At 38.3% G+C, this 14,303-nt stretch overlaps 1 protein-coding gene across 2 annotated transcripts in view; it reads left to right on the top strand.

Moving 5' to 3' along the window:
- Positions 1-14,242, top strand: part of Tna (Zinc finger MIZ domain-containing protein tonalli) — a 37,317-nt gene extending 23,075 nt beyond the window's left edge. The window contains exons 2-10 of one of the 2 annotated variants that reach the window (XM_071772254.1): positions 5,380-5,681; positions 6,330-6,674; positions 6,908-7,577; positions 7,844-8,187; positions 8,544-8,729; positions 8,808-8,974; positions 9,074-9,563; positions 9,732-9,971; positions 10,094-14,242. In XM_071772254.1, the coding sequence (XP_071628355.1) occupies positions 5,592-5,681; positions 6,330-6,674; positions 6,908-7,577; positions 7,844-8,187; positions 8,544-8,729; positions 8,808-8,974; positions 9,074-9,563; positions 9,732-9,971; positions 10,094-10,228 (2,667 nt within the window). In that variant the 5' untranslated portion in view covers positions 5,380-5,591 and the 3' untranslated portion in view covers positions 10,229-14,242. The remainder of the gene's footprint in view (positions 1-5,379; positions 5,682-6,329; positions 6,675-6,907; positions 7,578-7,843; positions 8,188-8,543; positions 8,730-8,807; positions 8,975-9,073; positions 9,564-9,731; positions 9,972-10,093) is intronic. The other variant, XM_071772255.1, reaches the window with a different exon arrangement.
- The last annotated feature ends 61 nt before the right edge of the window (positions 14,243-14,303 follow it).

Raw genomic sequence — 14,303 nt, 5'->3', positions numbered from 1 at the left:
TGTGTGTGTGTGTGCGTATATGCATTACACGCACAAAAAAAAAACACGTGCGCTGCGCGCCCCGCGCTTGGTTGGCAGATTGGGGAGGATAAACGTCGAACACGCTCGGGTGACAAACGGAATATTATACAGTAGACACGTAGATTGGATGGAAATTATTTCGTAATCGAAAACGTTATACGTAGATACGGGAGAATAATGGCCGGTAATGTAACACGCTTGTTGGAGCATGTTGTATAAAGTTTTCATAATAATTTAAACGATTTGTCGATCATGAACGTTAATCATGTCAATGAGGAATTACGAACGAAAATCTAACGTTGACGAAACTTCATTCGTTTTCTGAAAATAAAAATTCGGTTTTTAATTTAATTTATAAATCTTTGTAAATTATATTTATTTATTTGAATAATATCATATTGCAAAAATAAATATCTTTTTATATAAAGCGTGTTAAAGATACACGAGCGATTTCCGTTGCTGATATTGATTATCAGCGCCAACAAACAACAACAAAAAACGCGCCGAAATTATTTTAGTTTAGTTCTACGAGCCTCGTTAGCAACATCGTCTGTAATCATCGAGGCTGCGATCGCTTTGTAGCTCCCAAACATTTAAAGCGCACGTGTTAATCGATCGGATCGGTCTCCCCAACATTTTCTTGATGGGCTGTTGAACGTCCCCGATTCTCGCCCCTCGTAGCTCAGACGGCACATACGCGCGTATTCGTACCCGCCGTATTGAATACAACGGAAAGGCTATTAAATTTGTTTTTGTCCGAGCGTCATAATCGCGTCTCGAGGACAGCGCTTGTGCAGAAGACCTTCTCTACCAATCTGACGAAAGAGAGACAGAGAGGAAGAAAAAAAAAGGAGAGATCTCTCTTAAGCCTGCGGGCGGTCAACGAAAAAATTGCATTTGTAAACAGTCGACAGATGTATCTGGATCTGCGTATTTTACCTCGTTTGCATCGATTTCATCGATTTTCTTCAGCTCTACGCGTCTCATTGCGCGCATCGATTTTATTTACTGTTCACGCTCGAACGCGGAGGTAAAATAAATTGCCGGTCTGTGTTGCCTGTAAAACGTGCGGACCTGTCGGGGCACCTGATTTGCGGTGCTCGTAAAAGTTGATGAAATAGATGCGATTAGATCTGCCGGCGAGATCGACAGCACGAAACCCATTAGGTGCGCGAACACCCGAAAGATTCGATTAAGTGTACTCGAGATACCGATACTTGTTGAGCACTCCACTAATAATCATCAAGTACAGATAAAGTCTTGTCTCGAACTACAAAATAAGCACTGATTTGTTCGCGACCTCGGAAGGAACGGGGTGAGCTTTATTCATCCAAGTATATGTGTGCGAATTTATCCAGGCGCTCCATTATCACAAAGATTAATCTTATCGAGTCAGTCGAGCATTTCGAGAAAATTGTTCTCACATTGTTCTCATACACTACGTTTATTCAAGATACAATTTGGCACCATCAAAATTGTAATTGGGACTTTTAACTAATGGTTTTGATTGAAACTTTAAAGCTCGTAGAGAAACTTGCCTTGACTTAATTAATCAGGAGAGCGTATTAAGTAGATTGTTCATATTCAGCAAATATATATCAAGTTAAAGTTAAAAACCGTACTCCATGGAGAAAGTATAATAACTGACAAGCGTAAGAAACTACTTTCGGGCGACTAACAGCGTTAGTATACCAAGTTCAAGCGGAGTAGAAGCGTGTGTTCGTGGACGAGATCTCGATTTAAAATCCGACTTGCTTTCCAATCCCATTCAAACATTGTTGTGCGGATGGAAACAAGGAATATTTAAATAATATAGTACAAATTATATAATATCTTTGAGTATTTTTAATATAGTGCTAAATTTAACATATTTTATTTATTACAAATATTAAATAAAAATTAAAAAGTTGCTGTTGTAAAATTTAATGTGACAATAAACACGAAGGCATCCCGGAACTTCCAAATGTCGTCAATCGTCAGTTTTTATAACGAATTTAAAATCAATAACGAAAAGCTGGTCCTAGACAAGGCGCTTTTAAAAGTCACTATCGCTTATGAATTTTTTATTTTAATAAGAAATATCTTAACAGTTAAAATTAGAACATTGGATTTCTTTTAAAATAAAATTCAGTTTGAACTTTGAACTAACTGGAAAACAGTGTAAAGTTTTTTTTTCTTATTTACAAGGCATGTATCCGAGGCCATTTATCACCTCCAATTTTTTTCGACGTTGAATAATTTGTCAGCGTCTTACGCGATTAAAAATGACGGTCATTTTTCTTAGCTCGTTCTCCATTATCTGCGGTCGAGGGGACATTATTTTGGTGATTTTTTAGGATATTCTGCGTAAACACGGTGCGTAAGCGTTGATCGATACGTACGTCGTAACCACGTGAAAGTTTACGCAACGGAGAATCGGGGTAACGTCGGATAAGGACGCGGTGACGCGTTTCTGCTTTTGCGCAAAGCCGGTATTACGGGGCAGGCCGTGCCTGCGAGCACGCGCAAAACTCGCCGTACGCACGTGGTAATCCGATATCGCGAGGACACATGCTTACATGCCGCACGTGTGCTCCTTCATGCGCTCGTCTCGTCCGGCAACATTTACGATTGCGCCGCGCAAGCTGTTGCACATCCGTCGGGTTTCACGGTACGGCCAGTAATTCCTCTGTCACGGTTCGAAAGATTAGCACCTTGTAGCAATAAAAAAGATTATCGTATTCACGAAGCTGCGCGTTTAAGTCTCCGATACATTTTCGTCCTTTTCTGAAGATAGATTTGATAACATGCCTCGTGCAAGAGAAAGCCTCATAAAAACTTGCATCCGTTTCGACATGCAACCTGCATAACTTATGTTATTGATCCATTATACCCTTCAATTGGAGGGTTCTAGGCAGGTTTCTCCGCGCGCGGAATGTCCTAGAGAGAGTGAAAGAGCGAACTTTATTATTTCTTTCTTCGACAATTTTTTTAATCACAAGTTGAATTTTTCTTAAAATTATTTGTCTCGCGATGTAAAAAAAATACACTTCTTCGATATATCCAGTGATTACGAAGATGGTAAAGGTAAAAAAATTCGAAGCATCTGTTTCTCTCAATAATTGTTCTTCCGGAACTCATTTGTTAGCGTTAACAAAAACAAAACAAAACAAAAAATTGTCCGTTTGACAGAAACAAACTTAGATTTCTGCAAAATTCTACGATTCCGCGTGAATTCTCGGATACACCTCGCGGTTTGTGACGTATATGCCGAATACGAAGGCCTCACTCGTGTCCTCAGCCTCGTTTATACGGCGGCAAAAAATTCCCTTGCGGGAGTGTCCTGCGGCGTAACGTTCGAGGTTCGAGGGCCCATCGGAAATCGTGCATCGGCGGAAGAGCTCCGCTTCCCGCCGGGTTCTCGCACGGCCGTATATGCGTTCTGCGGCAACGTGCGCGCGCGCGCGGGGGTAAGGCACGTATTATGTACGCGCGCTACTCGGCACTCGGCTCGGCTCGGCGCGGCGCGGCGCGGTGTGTGAATAGCGAGCACGTGCATTTCCCACAGAAAAGCAATGGGGGCTACGCGCCGCGGCGTCGCGGCCAGCTGGGAACATGGCCGGGGTTCGATACCGCTCGCCTCGGTCTTTCGGGGTAGACACCGTAGACGGCCACCTTCAAAGAGACACGTATCGATAATCTTGTTCATTTCGAGTAAATTGTCGTCCGCGATCGAGGCCGCGATGAATTAGGAGATGTTCGACAAGCTTGTCGCTAAACAAGCCACTCGCCACGTGGAAGTTAATCTGAAGCGAAGAAATAAAAATAAAGTGAAATATTGTTTAATCGTTCTTTATTTGTTACGCAAATAGAAAAAATTTATTGTTTTTAGAATTGCTCGAATGGCTTATGTTTATAAAGTATCTTTAAAAATATTCACGAGTGTTTCTCTAAAAATATAAAGAAAGGTCCACTCTTTAATATGTGTGCGTATTTATAATAGAGTCACTTATTAAATTATGAAAAATCAATCGGTATCTCCTCTATCCATCTCACTCTAACGTGTTCTAGAAGTATTGTAAAATGAGTTTTCAACGCACTTGAATATATGTTATTATTGAATTTTTCTTTGGATCTGGAAGCTAATCGCGGAGATTCCCTCGTTTCCCTGAAAATCTTCAATTCTTATTGTACAACTATCACTGGCTTAAATTTATTTGCGCGGGGCGATGCCAAGTAGGAAATATGACCTTCTCGAATTATTCAAGTATATCGTGAATGATTCCGGCGTATGTTATTACTACGTCGCAGAGATTATGAAATAAAGATCCGTTGCAATGCGCCAAACACAGACTGTATCGATTGGCATAAATCTATTCGTTCCTAACGGGAATCGATTGCACGAGTATGATCTTGACTTGGCGAATGGGCAACCACGTTTCTGTCGCAAATGCAAAAGTTCACACTGCCATTTAAACCGAATTAACTCTCGCCAGGATGATTGACGACGTATTATCGTCCATTGCGCATTATAACGTTGTAAGCCCGATCGTTTCAAATTATCCGAGGTGATACGTTAACTATTAGTCTGCAAGTTATTACGTTACTTAAATATTGAACAGACTAATCTCAACAGGTTTTTCTTATCAATATACACGATTAAATGCATCGATGTGCAAAATTGTAATACCGCTCTTATTCATTTATCATTCCAAATGTTTTGTCCCCTTCTTTCGCATCGTGTATTATGCAAGAGACTTATTATATTCTCTTGCATAAGACATATGGAAAAGATATAAATTTTTGGCTCGTGTGCATCTCACATTTCACGAGGAAAACGTTGTCTATCTCTCTATGGAATTCATGGCATATAAATATCACACACGTGTCTGGAGTCATTATATCAAGCTTGAAATGTGACTGTGGCGGTTTTCACTTGTCAATTAAGTTTTTGTCCCCTTTTCTGGAAAAACTTGACGAGTAAAAATCCAATATTTATCTTCAACATTAAGGCGATTGGCTCTAATAGCGCACATTAATAGCAACATTAGAGCTCTAATGTCTCTCTTTCTCTCTCTCTCTCTTTTTTTACCGTTATAATTATTTATAATTGAAATTGAGTTTATAATTGAAATGACCGCATTTATCGCTATTAACCGTTCCGAAAAGGACTCAAATAGAGTCGAATGGCGTACGCGTTTTATACGCTTGCGTCACACTTCGCCACTCGTCCGATATACGCCAACTCCGCAGTTTCTCTAACGCACAGTTATTTCTATAACGATCATCGCCGCCGAGCATCGCCGCGCGCCGCGATTCTCCAAAAAGATAATTTTATCTCACGGAGGGTTAAAGATGAGTCACGCTCTCTGTTTTCAGTGCGCCAATAAGCCGCGCGTTCGCATCTACCTCGTGAAGGCTGATCGTAGACAGAGCTTTTTCTTCCTCCCGGGGGGAGAGGCGGTGGTGGTGCAGCAACGCTATCAGCAACGGCGGCGATTGGCGTCGGGGTGCAGCCGTTATCATCCGGCTATCATAGCACAGTGCCACCCCAGAACGGAAGGGGTGGTTCGCCACTTCGTGTCGCGGCGATGGTAGCAGCTGCCTCCGCTACGGCCACCGCCACTGCCAGCGTGGTGGCCATGCAGGACCGCCAGGACATCCCCTCGCAATTCAATCAGGTAAATGTTTGGCTAGCTCTCACGTTATCAATGCCGCGCCGCGACTAGAGGGAATTCTGATTCATACGTTACATAGACCGTTAACAGAGTGTGCTATCCGGAATAGTTGAGCAAGGCGAATTGGTAAATTGGTAAAATGATACGGTCCTTGACGTGGATGTTTTTCCATCGTCGTCTTTCTCTTCGCGTCGTAAAAACACCTAAAAGTATATAGATATATGAAGATATATGAAGAGAAAAAATTCACGCGTTAAGACAATTAAATGATTAAATTTTTTATTTTAAATGTTCTTGTCATAATTGTTAATTTACGGCATTTTTTATGTAATGCGAGAAATATAGTTTACTTACGAATTATAAGTATTCCAAAGTATTTCAATTGATCGTTAATTAGCGTTAGTTTGCAATTTATTCAATTTTATTATTTTATTACGAGCATATCATTTTTTGGAGAAATAAATTTTTGATCATGGTTGTAGATGTATTAAATTATCGAGTGGAGGAAGACTACAAAAACGAATCTCTTATAATTCCATAACAAAACGTATCTCAAAATTCACGTATTACACAATACTCGGTGTCTCATAAATTATTTTTACTTCTTTGGAATTTTATGAATTTCTAAATGAATGCTCACGTTATTATTAGATGCAGAGCCAACATGGAATACCCCACCAAACGTACAACGCGGGGTACGGCCAAAGAGGACCAATGGCAGGAATGGGGCCAGTCGGAATGAACAATTTTAACAGCATGGGCACGATGAGCCCGATGCACACTATGAATTCCATGAATTCGATGAACAGTATGAATGGCATGAACTCGATGAATCCCATGACAATGGGAGGAATGAACGGTATGAACGGTATGAACGGTATGAGCGGTATGAATGCTATGAACGGAATGACACCCATGAACTCCATGAGCAACATGGGTAACGTAGCCATGAACAACATGATGGGACCCAACAACATGCAAATGAACAAGATGCAGGTATTTATCTAAAATCCATCGTGGAGATTATAAATGTACTTAGCTGCATCTCTCATGTCCGCCGTGATTCGCTAAAAGACAATTCATGAGCGAGATTTATCTCAGTCCTGTATAAATATTTTATATCGATCTTCTTGCATTATTTATAGCTTTGTTACAGTAGCGTATATCTCGGCTGACGAAAGGCGCGTCTCTGTTCTTCTCGGTAGTAGCGTATATCTCTGTGTTTCTAGGCTCAGCCGCATCAAGGCTATCAACGGAGATTAGCGCCTTATCCGACCCCAGCCATGCATATGGCGCAAAAGCGGCAGCAGGTTCCGTACGCTGCTCAGAATCCAGCGGCTATGCAGCAGGGTTTCAACGGCATGACGGCGGCCCCGAATTATCCGAATACCTATCCCACCGGAGCGAGGCCAAATTTCCAGCAACAGTATCAGTCTATGCAGAGCATGAATCCCACAGCGGCCGGCTTCGGGCCCAACGCGATGATACGAGGGACGAATATGAGGCAAACGGCGCCGGCTTACAATGCCCCGTCTCAGACGGCCGCCGCAAACCAATACGGCTACGGTAGTAACGGGGTTCCCGGTGTCTGCATGGTCCCACCTACCTCGGTTGGCAACCAGTTCGTCGGTCATCAGCCGAACACGGGATATGGTGGCGGCAACGCGTCATACGGCGCGTCCGCCGTGGCCGCCCAGTCACTGGCGACCAGTCAATACCAGCAAGAGGTGGTATCGATGAGATCGACGAACGGGGGCAACGTGAATTATCAGCACAGTCCCATCCCCGGTAATCCGACGCCTCCGTTGACACCCGCCACCAGCATGCCGCCTTACATCAGTCCGAATCCGGACATTAAGCCTAATTTCAATGAGATGAAATCGCCTGTCAACATTCAGAGTAAGTGCGGTTTTAGAATTTCACGCTCTCATGCTTCAATATAATTATAATGGTGTCTTGAGTTCAAAAAATTATGTCAACGAAAGACATGTAATCAGATGCACAATGTCCATTTTTCTAGTTCCAAACTACGGAATGCGTTTATTAGATGTAAAGTTGGAAATGTTGATACGCACGACATTTTAGATTACAGACATTTTTCTAACATTTATTTGTGCCTCTAAAACAATATTGAGCAATATTGAGCAATCCTACGTTTGTTTCAGATGATGAATTGAGACTAACATTCCCCGTAAGAGACGGTATAATTCTTCCACCCTTCCGCCTAGAGCACAATTTGGCTGTTAGCAATCATGTATTCCAACTGAAGCCCACGGTGCATCAGACGCTAGTTTGGCGATCAGATCTGGAGCTACAGCTAAAATGTTTCCACCACGAAGATAGACAGATGAACACGAATTGGCCGGCGAGTGTGCAAGTCTCCGTTAACGCGACTCCCCTTGTGATCGACCGCGGGGACAACAAAGCTTCTCACAAGCCTCTCTACTTGAAGGACGTCTGTCAAGCAGGAAGGAACACAATACAGATTACCGTATCCGCATGCTGTTGTGTAAGTTTGAGGATATCAATAATTAAACGATAGTGTTTACGTAATTCGGAGATAAAACGATATTCGTTGCAATGTTAATCTTTGGTACGCTTAAGAACAAGTTTTTGCTTCGTGCAGATAGATTTTATATTTTTTATTGAATATATTTGCGCAAGATGTGCATGATAGATCTATTTATCAATTATAAACTTAAAATAATTTTTATTTTTTATTCTTTATTTTTTATTATTTATTTTTTATTTTTTATTATTTATTATTTATTTTTTATTATTTATTTTTTATTTTTTTTATTATTTATTTATTTTTTTTTTATTATTACATGCATTCTTCAGAATATGTGTGTAATGCGATTACAGTCACATCTATTTGTACTACAATTGGTTCACCGACCCAGTGTGCGAAGTGTACTTCAGGGATTATTACGTAAAAGGCTGTTGACGGCAGACCACTGTATAACGAAAATTAAAAGAAATTTCAGTAATACGATGTCGAACAATGGTATACAGTCAGAGAAAGATGTAGTGGAACAAACAGCACTAAAGGTAAAATTCACAAAAGCATTTTGAAGCTCTCTTTTAATCCTATAGCTCTGTAGCACGAAATGTCAATAATGTTTTAAGCCATGTACATCTTATTGCGTGCAGGTACTCTTAAAATGTCCTATTACCCATAAACGCATTACACTGCCAGCTAGAGGACATGAATGCAAGCACATACAGTGTTTCGATTTGGAATCGTACTTGCAAATGAACTGCGAACGGGGTAACTGGAGGTGTCCAGTATGCTCGTAAGTATAACTAAATTGTCAATTGTCAATTGTCATTTTTTATGCATTTATTGGAATTAAGGGGAAAAAATATAAAACAAATTTTCGCGTATTTTACAGGAAATCCGCGCAGTTGGAAGGCCTAGAGGTTGATCAGTATATGTGGGGTATTTTGAATACATTAAATACCACCGAAGTTGACGAAGTGACGATAGACTCGCTCGCTAACTGGAAACCCGCGAAAAATTTAACTAATATTAAATCCGAAGAAGAAAATGATTGTAAAAGAACAACCAAGGCCATGTCGCCAGGCAGTATGAATATGCCAACAATGAACAATTGGGATATGAATCAGGCTATGAGTCCTTACATACCGCCCGATATGAACAGCATCGTGAGCGGCTCGATGATGAACAACACATCTTCCACGTATCCGAATAACAGTATAAACCATCGGAATACGTCCGGTGGAACGTACGAGATAAACTCTGGGACGAATACTATCGGCAATAATGATTACGTCAGTGGAACAGGTCCGCTCTCGCACTTAAACGAATCCGTTAATTCTTTAGATCCTCTCAACGCTATGGAGAAATCACTCAATGACCAGGTACGTTTTGCTGTAATGTCGATTGTGCTCGGACAATAGTAATATAGAAATACATAAAAATAATGACAAAATGTTAAATGTCAAATGACAAATGTTACAGATAACAAATGTTTTAAATATATGATGTATACATTACAGTTGTATACATTACAGTTGTATACATTACAGATGCCTCATACCCCTCATACGCCGCACACTCCGCAATCTACCCCTCACACGCCAGCTGGTGGTGCCAGCGGGCCGCCGAGCGTTCCGCCCGCGTCGCAAGAATCCACGGGAAACCACAACACCTCCGGCAATACGAGTACAACCATAAATAACGACACCGCTACGGACATACCGTCGGACTTAAATTTCGATCCCGCTGCAGTTATAGACGGGGAAGGTACCGGCCAAGAGGCGTTAAATGTAAGTAAATCACATCGTGTCAAATTATCGCGTCGTATCTTTTGTTGCAAACCGGAATATTTTTTTTTTTAAGGTAAAGCGTTTTACAAGTTTGTTCAACAATATGTTATCTACTATTACAGCTCTTGCCAGACAATGTGGACGCAATGGAACTTCTCTCATATCTCGATCCTCCGGACCTAAACACTCCACCTAGTAGCGGCGCTAGCAGTGGTAATCCTTCCTCTAACGACGACATATTGGCACTCTTTGAATAAGAAAAAAAATGAGATAAAAGGCGAGTGACTATTTCGTAAAAATGTAATCAAATTGTGACCCCCTCACTTTGTAACAAAGTGATGAACGAGTGAACATGTCTCGCTGCAAACGTTCTTCTGACTACAGTATACTTTCGTGCAAGTTTCTTAGAATCCTGTGGAATGAACGAAGTTGAATGAGATATTCAATTTTTGTCTCTGATAGGAGAATAAATTTGGAAGTCTACTGTATGTGAGCGCTTGCGGTAAAAAAAATTAAATTTTACTGGGGTCACTGTAGGTGCTCTCACCTAATCAATGGTACAAATAATCTTAGTTATAATTATAATATTCCTATTAAAATTAGAGTTAAAAGGCTAGGGTTAAAGAAATGATTTTTAACGATAATACAGCAAACACCATACTATTTGTAAAGACGTTATTGCATGGACGACATTATCGATAGTGTATATAATATTATTGGAAGGTATGTTTTTGAAAAGATAGAGAAGAGGCGCGTTAAACATGCCAGGCAAATATTCCAGAAACGATTTTAAAACAGCACACCTGAATATTAGATATAAATGATATTAATGATATAAATGATTATTATAGATATTCAGCTGTGTTATCATGAATCGTGATCATGGTCAATAGAAAATATCTATCTAAAATCATTGTTAATTTGTTTTAAGTTTGCCTTATAAGATCGCATTTCTATATATTTATTTTTGTGTCTATCAAAATAAATTATACTAATCGATGAACTTTGATTTGTTTGAATCATTTTCGAATATTTGCTCGAAAGGAACATGCTGTGCTAATATATATATATATATATATATATATATATATATATATATGTATATATTGTTTCGGAATATTTCGAAGTTGTTCGTGCAATAAGGTCTTTATACCCGAAAACCGGTCTATTCGCATTCAAGGCTATGATAGACCTATGTCGTGACAGAAAGATACTTGTACAGACATACTTTTGTAAATAAATTTTAAATCGAGATAAAAGTAAGATATTCATCGGTTGGAAATTTTCCGCCTATTGATGAATATTGTGCATATAGTGTTCCTTTCCTTTAGATTGTAGCAACAGATGGAAATGAATAAACTAGGGGATATCGGGCTTCACACTGGAAATTTAATAAGAACATGTGATGTATCTCCCGAGATAGAAATTACAGATATAAAATTAAAAAGAAACATAAAGAAAATGATATTGACTTAAATAATGTCTCTTTAAAAGTGTAATAATTTTATTATTTTCAAGAGATTTTAGCTCCATGCAAGGATATCTCTCTGTACGCACATATGTAAATAAGTGATAGAGAAGAAAAATGCATGTGTGGATTTAACATTTCGGAAACTTTAATACTTAAAACGAGTTGTTTACAAAATTTCCTTTATCACATACTAACATAATTTTCCAGTTACAATTTTGGAATTACAATCTATTTTAGACGAAATGTGTATATATATATATATTTAATGTTATAATATATATTATAATATATTTAATATTATTTATATATATATAAATTTCATATATATATATATATAATCTCAAAAAGAAAGAAAATGGCAAATTTTCTATGCCTTCTAGTGATATTTGCAACCTCTGAAGATACATCAGAATATTTGCACATATAGAATTTATTTTCACATTTTGATATATGTCAATATATGTATATTTTGAGTTAACTTGCTTATAAATAACTAAATTTCTGTATAATACATATATTTGAACTATTATTATTTTAGATTGACTTCTGTGCATTACGATTAAACTTTTTTTATCATCGAGTTGTGGTGTACACTGCTTTCATCATTGCCGTCAATTAGACTTTTATTACACGATCTATAAAGTAGTTTTCCGGATCAGTTGAACAATGAATAATGAAAAATATAAATTATGCATGAAGTTAATAGCAATATTTACACAAGGCCTTAAGGAAATCGTGCACCGTATGATCTGTATTATATAATCAAATTTTATATAAGGAGGAAGAATCAAAATTTTTCGTGGGAGAAATATATATATATTGCAGAATAATTACGCACAGGCTTATTATGTATAGAAATAATTATATACTCGAACTTATTATTTACACAATGAATTGCATTCGCAACAATTCAGTATGCGAAAATAAATTCTGTATATCTTCCTGCACAATCCAGCGGTAAACTGATTTATCATTTCATAAGAGTGTAAATCAGGTATCCGTATGTAAAAAAGAGATACTGCCAGAGTGATACCGCCCAAGACCCCCCCTCCCTGCTTGTGTAGTGGTTATAATAATACATTTGTATCTTTTGTGATTAAAAGAGAAGATATATACTTAAAGCGACTCGTGTAGATTATACAGATTTTATATAAAAGATGTGTGTGGGTGTATATGTAACCGTGCACACACATACACACACACCAGTGTGCAACGCTAGCACATAGCGAACGATTAGACACAGTCAAGTTTCTATGCATATAACTATAATTATTGAGATTTAGATTTTAATATTACTTGTATTAAGCGCGACTATTGTATATTATTTGTATATATGGTAAATAGAATAATAATATAAGAAAAGTGGCAGATACTTATTGGCCAGTTATAATAGTAAAATGATTATCCTAATTATTTCTCAGAACCAAAACGTACACGAGATGTATGAGGATACTTTAAACTAGAGAATGTAACATGTAAATGGCTGATGAAACGACGATAACAAGTACAGTCGAATATTGTACTGTTATTTCTCTAATAGAATTATTACTTACTTATTAAACAAAAAAACATAATTACCTAAAGAAGTTTATTCAAACTGTAAGCTTTACTTAGGATTGCCAAGAAGTAGTATGCGCAACCCTGTTGCGATTGTACATAGGCAATGTTTACCTATACCTAGCTAATAATACCCCTAAAATATTATACACGATACACCGTCTTAGTTTATGAGAGTCCTAGAGACTTATAGATATTTCGTGAGAAATCATCGAAAACATAAGAAACGGCATTTCATTTTTATTCTAAAAGGTGATAATAAGTTGATTATAATGACAACATTTTTTAATTATATTCTTACAGTAATTTGCATTGTAATTTGAACAACATGTAGATGGTTAAAAAAATAACGCAATTATTAAGAGACGATTTTCACGTCTTTTTTCCCTTTTTTTTTTAGCAGATCGACGGCTAAGGCAAATTGCCGTATGCCAATTTGCATGAATTTTTATCGCAATAATAGGAGATAATTTATTATTATCTAACGAGACTTCTACAAATCTCTGTGGCTCTAAGATTACAATACCTATTTATCTATCGTTAGGAGGCCTATAATTTGATTTTACAATGCTCTACGAAAAAAAACCAGATAATCCGCGACTACGGATTACGCGTGTCGTCTTGTCCAAGGCCTGGAAAAATAATGAAACGAGATATTATATATTATCATGTAACGGTATCGTACTCATGGTGTATCGGCTGCGCGGATCGCGGGCTCTGTTAATTGCATAACGTATACGGAATATCGATATGTCCACGTGATTACGCATTGCATACTTATGATGGTGTATTGGAAGTTTATTCCCACGTACGCAGAATTTTTTACCAAATCATATCAAAGGATCCACATTTCCAACGATATTTCTCGACAAATTTGAGGTGTTCGCTCAGCAAGTACATCATGAGTATTGACGTCGGTCCATGTCGCATGGTCTGTCCGTTTCAGATGCGCTTCTTGTACTACAAGCGAAATACGAAACGCTTTACATTCGAGCCAAGGAGAGGGAAGAAACTAAATGCAGAAGCTGCAACTTGACGAACAGACCTGCAGTTCGCAAAACGCGGAAGAATGCGCATTATAAATTGAAAATAAATTGAAAAAAAGAAGAAACACACTGATATCATTGATCACATTCGCATAAAAGATTTTAATAAAGACCAGTTTTTAAACATGTACTACAGACACAACATTGTTTCTCGATAACGGTTAGAATCATTCAATAAAAAAGTCATAAAACATAAACGGAATCGTGAATCATTTATTCCCGACGATAATCACCGAGGAATTAGTATACGAAACGAGA

Source organism: Temnothorax longispinosus, chromosome 3, assembly GCF_030848805.1.
Source record: "Temnothorax longispinosus isolate EJ_2023e chromosome 3, Tlon_JGU_v1, whole genome shotgun sequence".
NCBI classification, from domain to species: Eukaryota; Metazoa; Arthropoda; class Insecta; order Hymenoptera; family Formicidae; genus Temnothorax; species Temnothorax longispinosus.
Note: the sequence above shows the minus strand (reverse complement) of the source record. Positions and strands in the feature narration are given on the sequence as shown.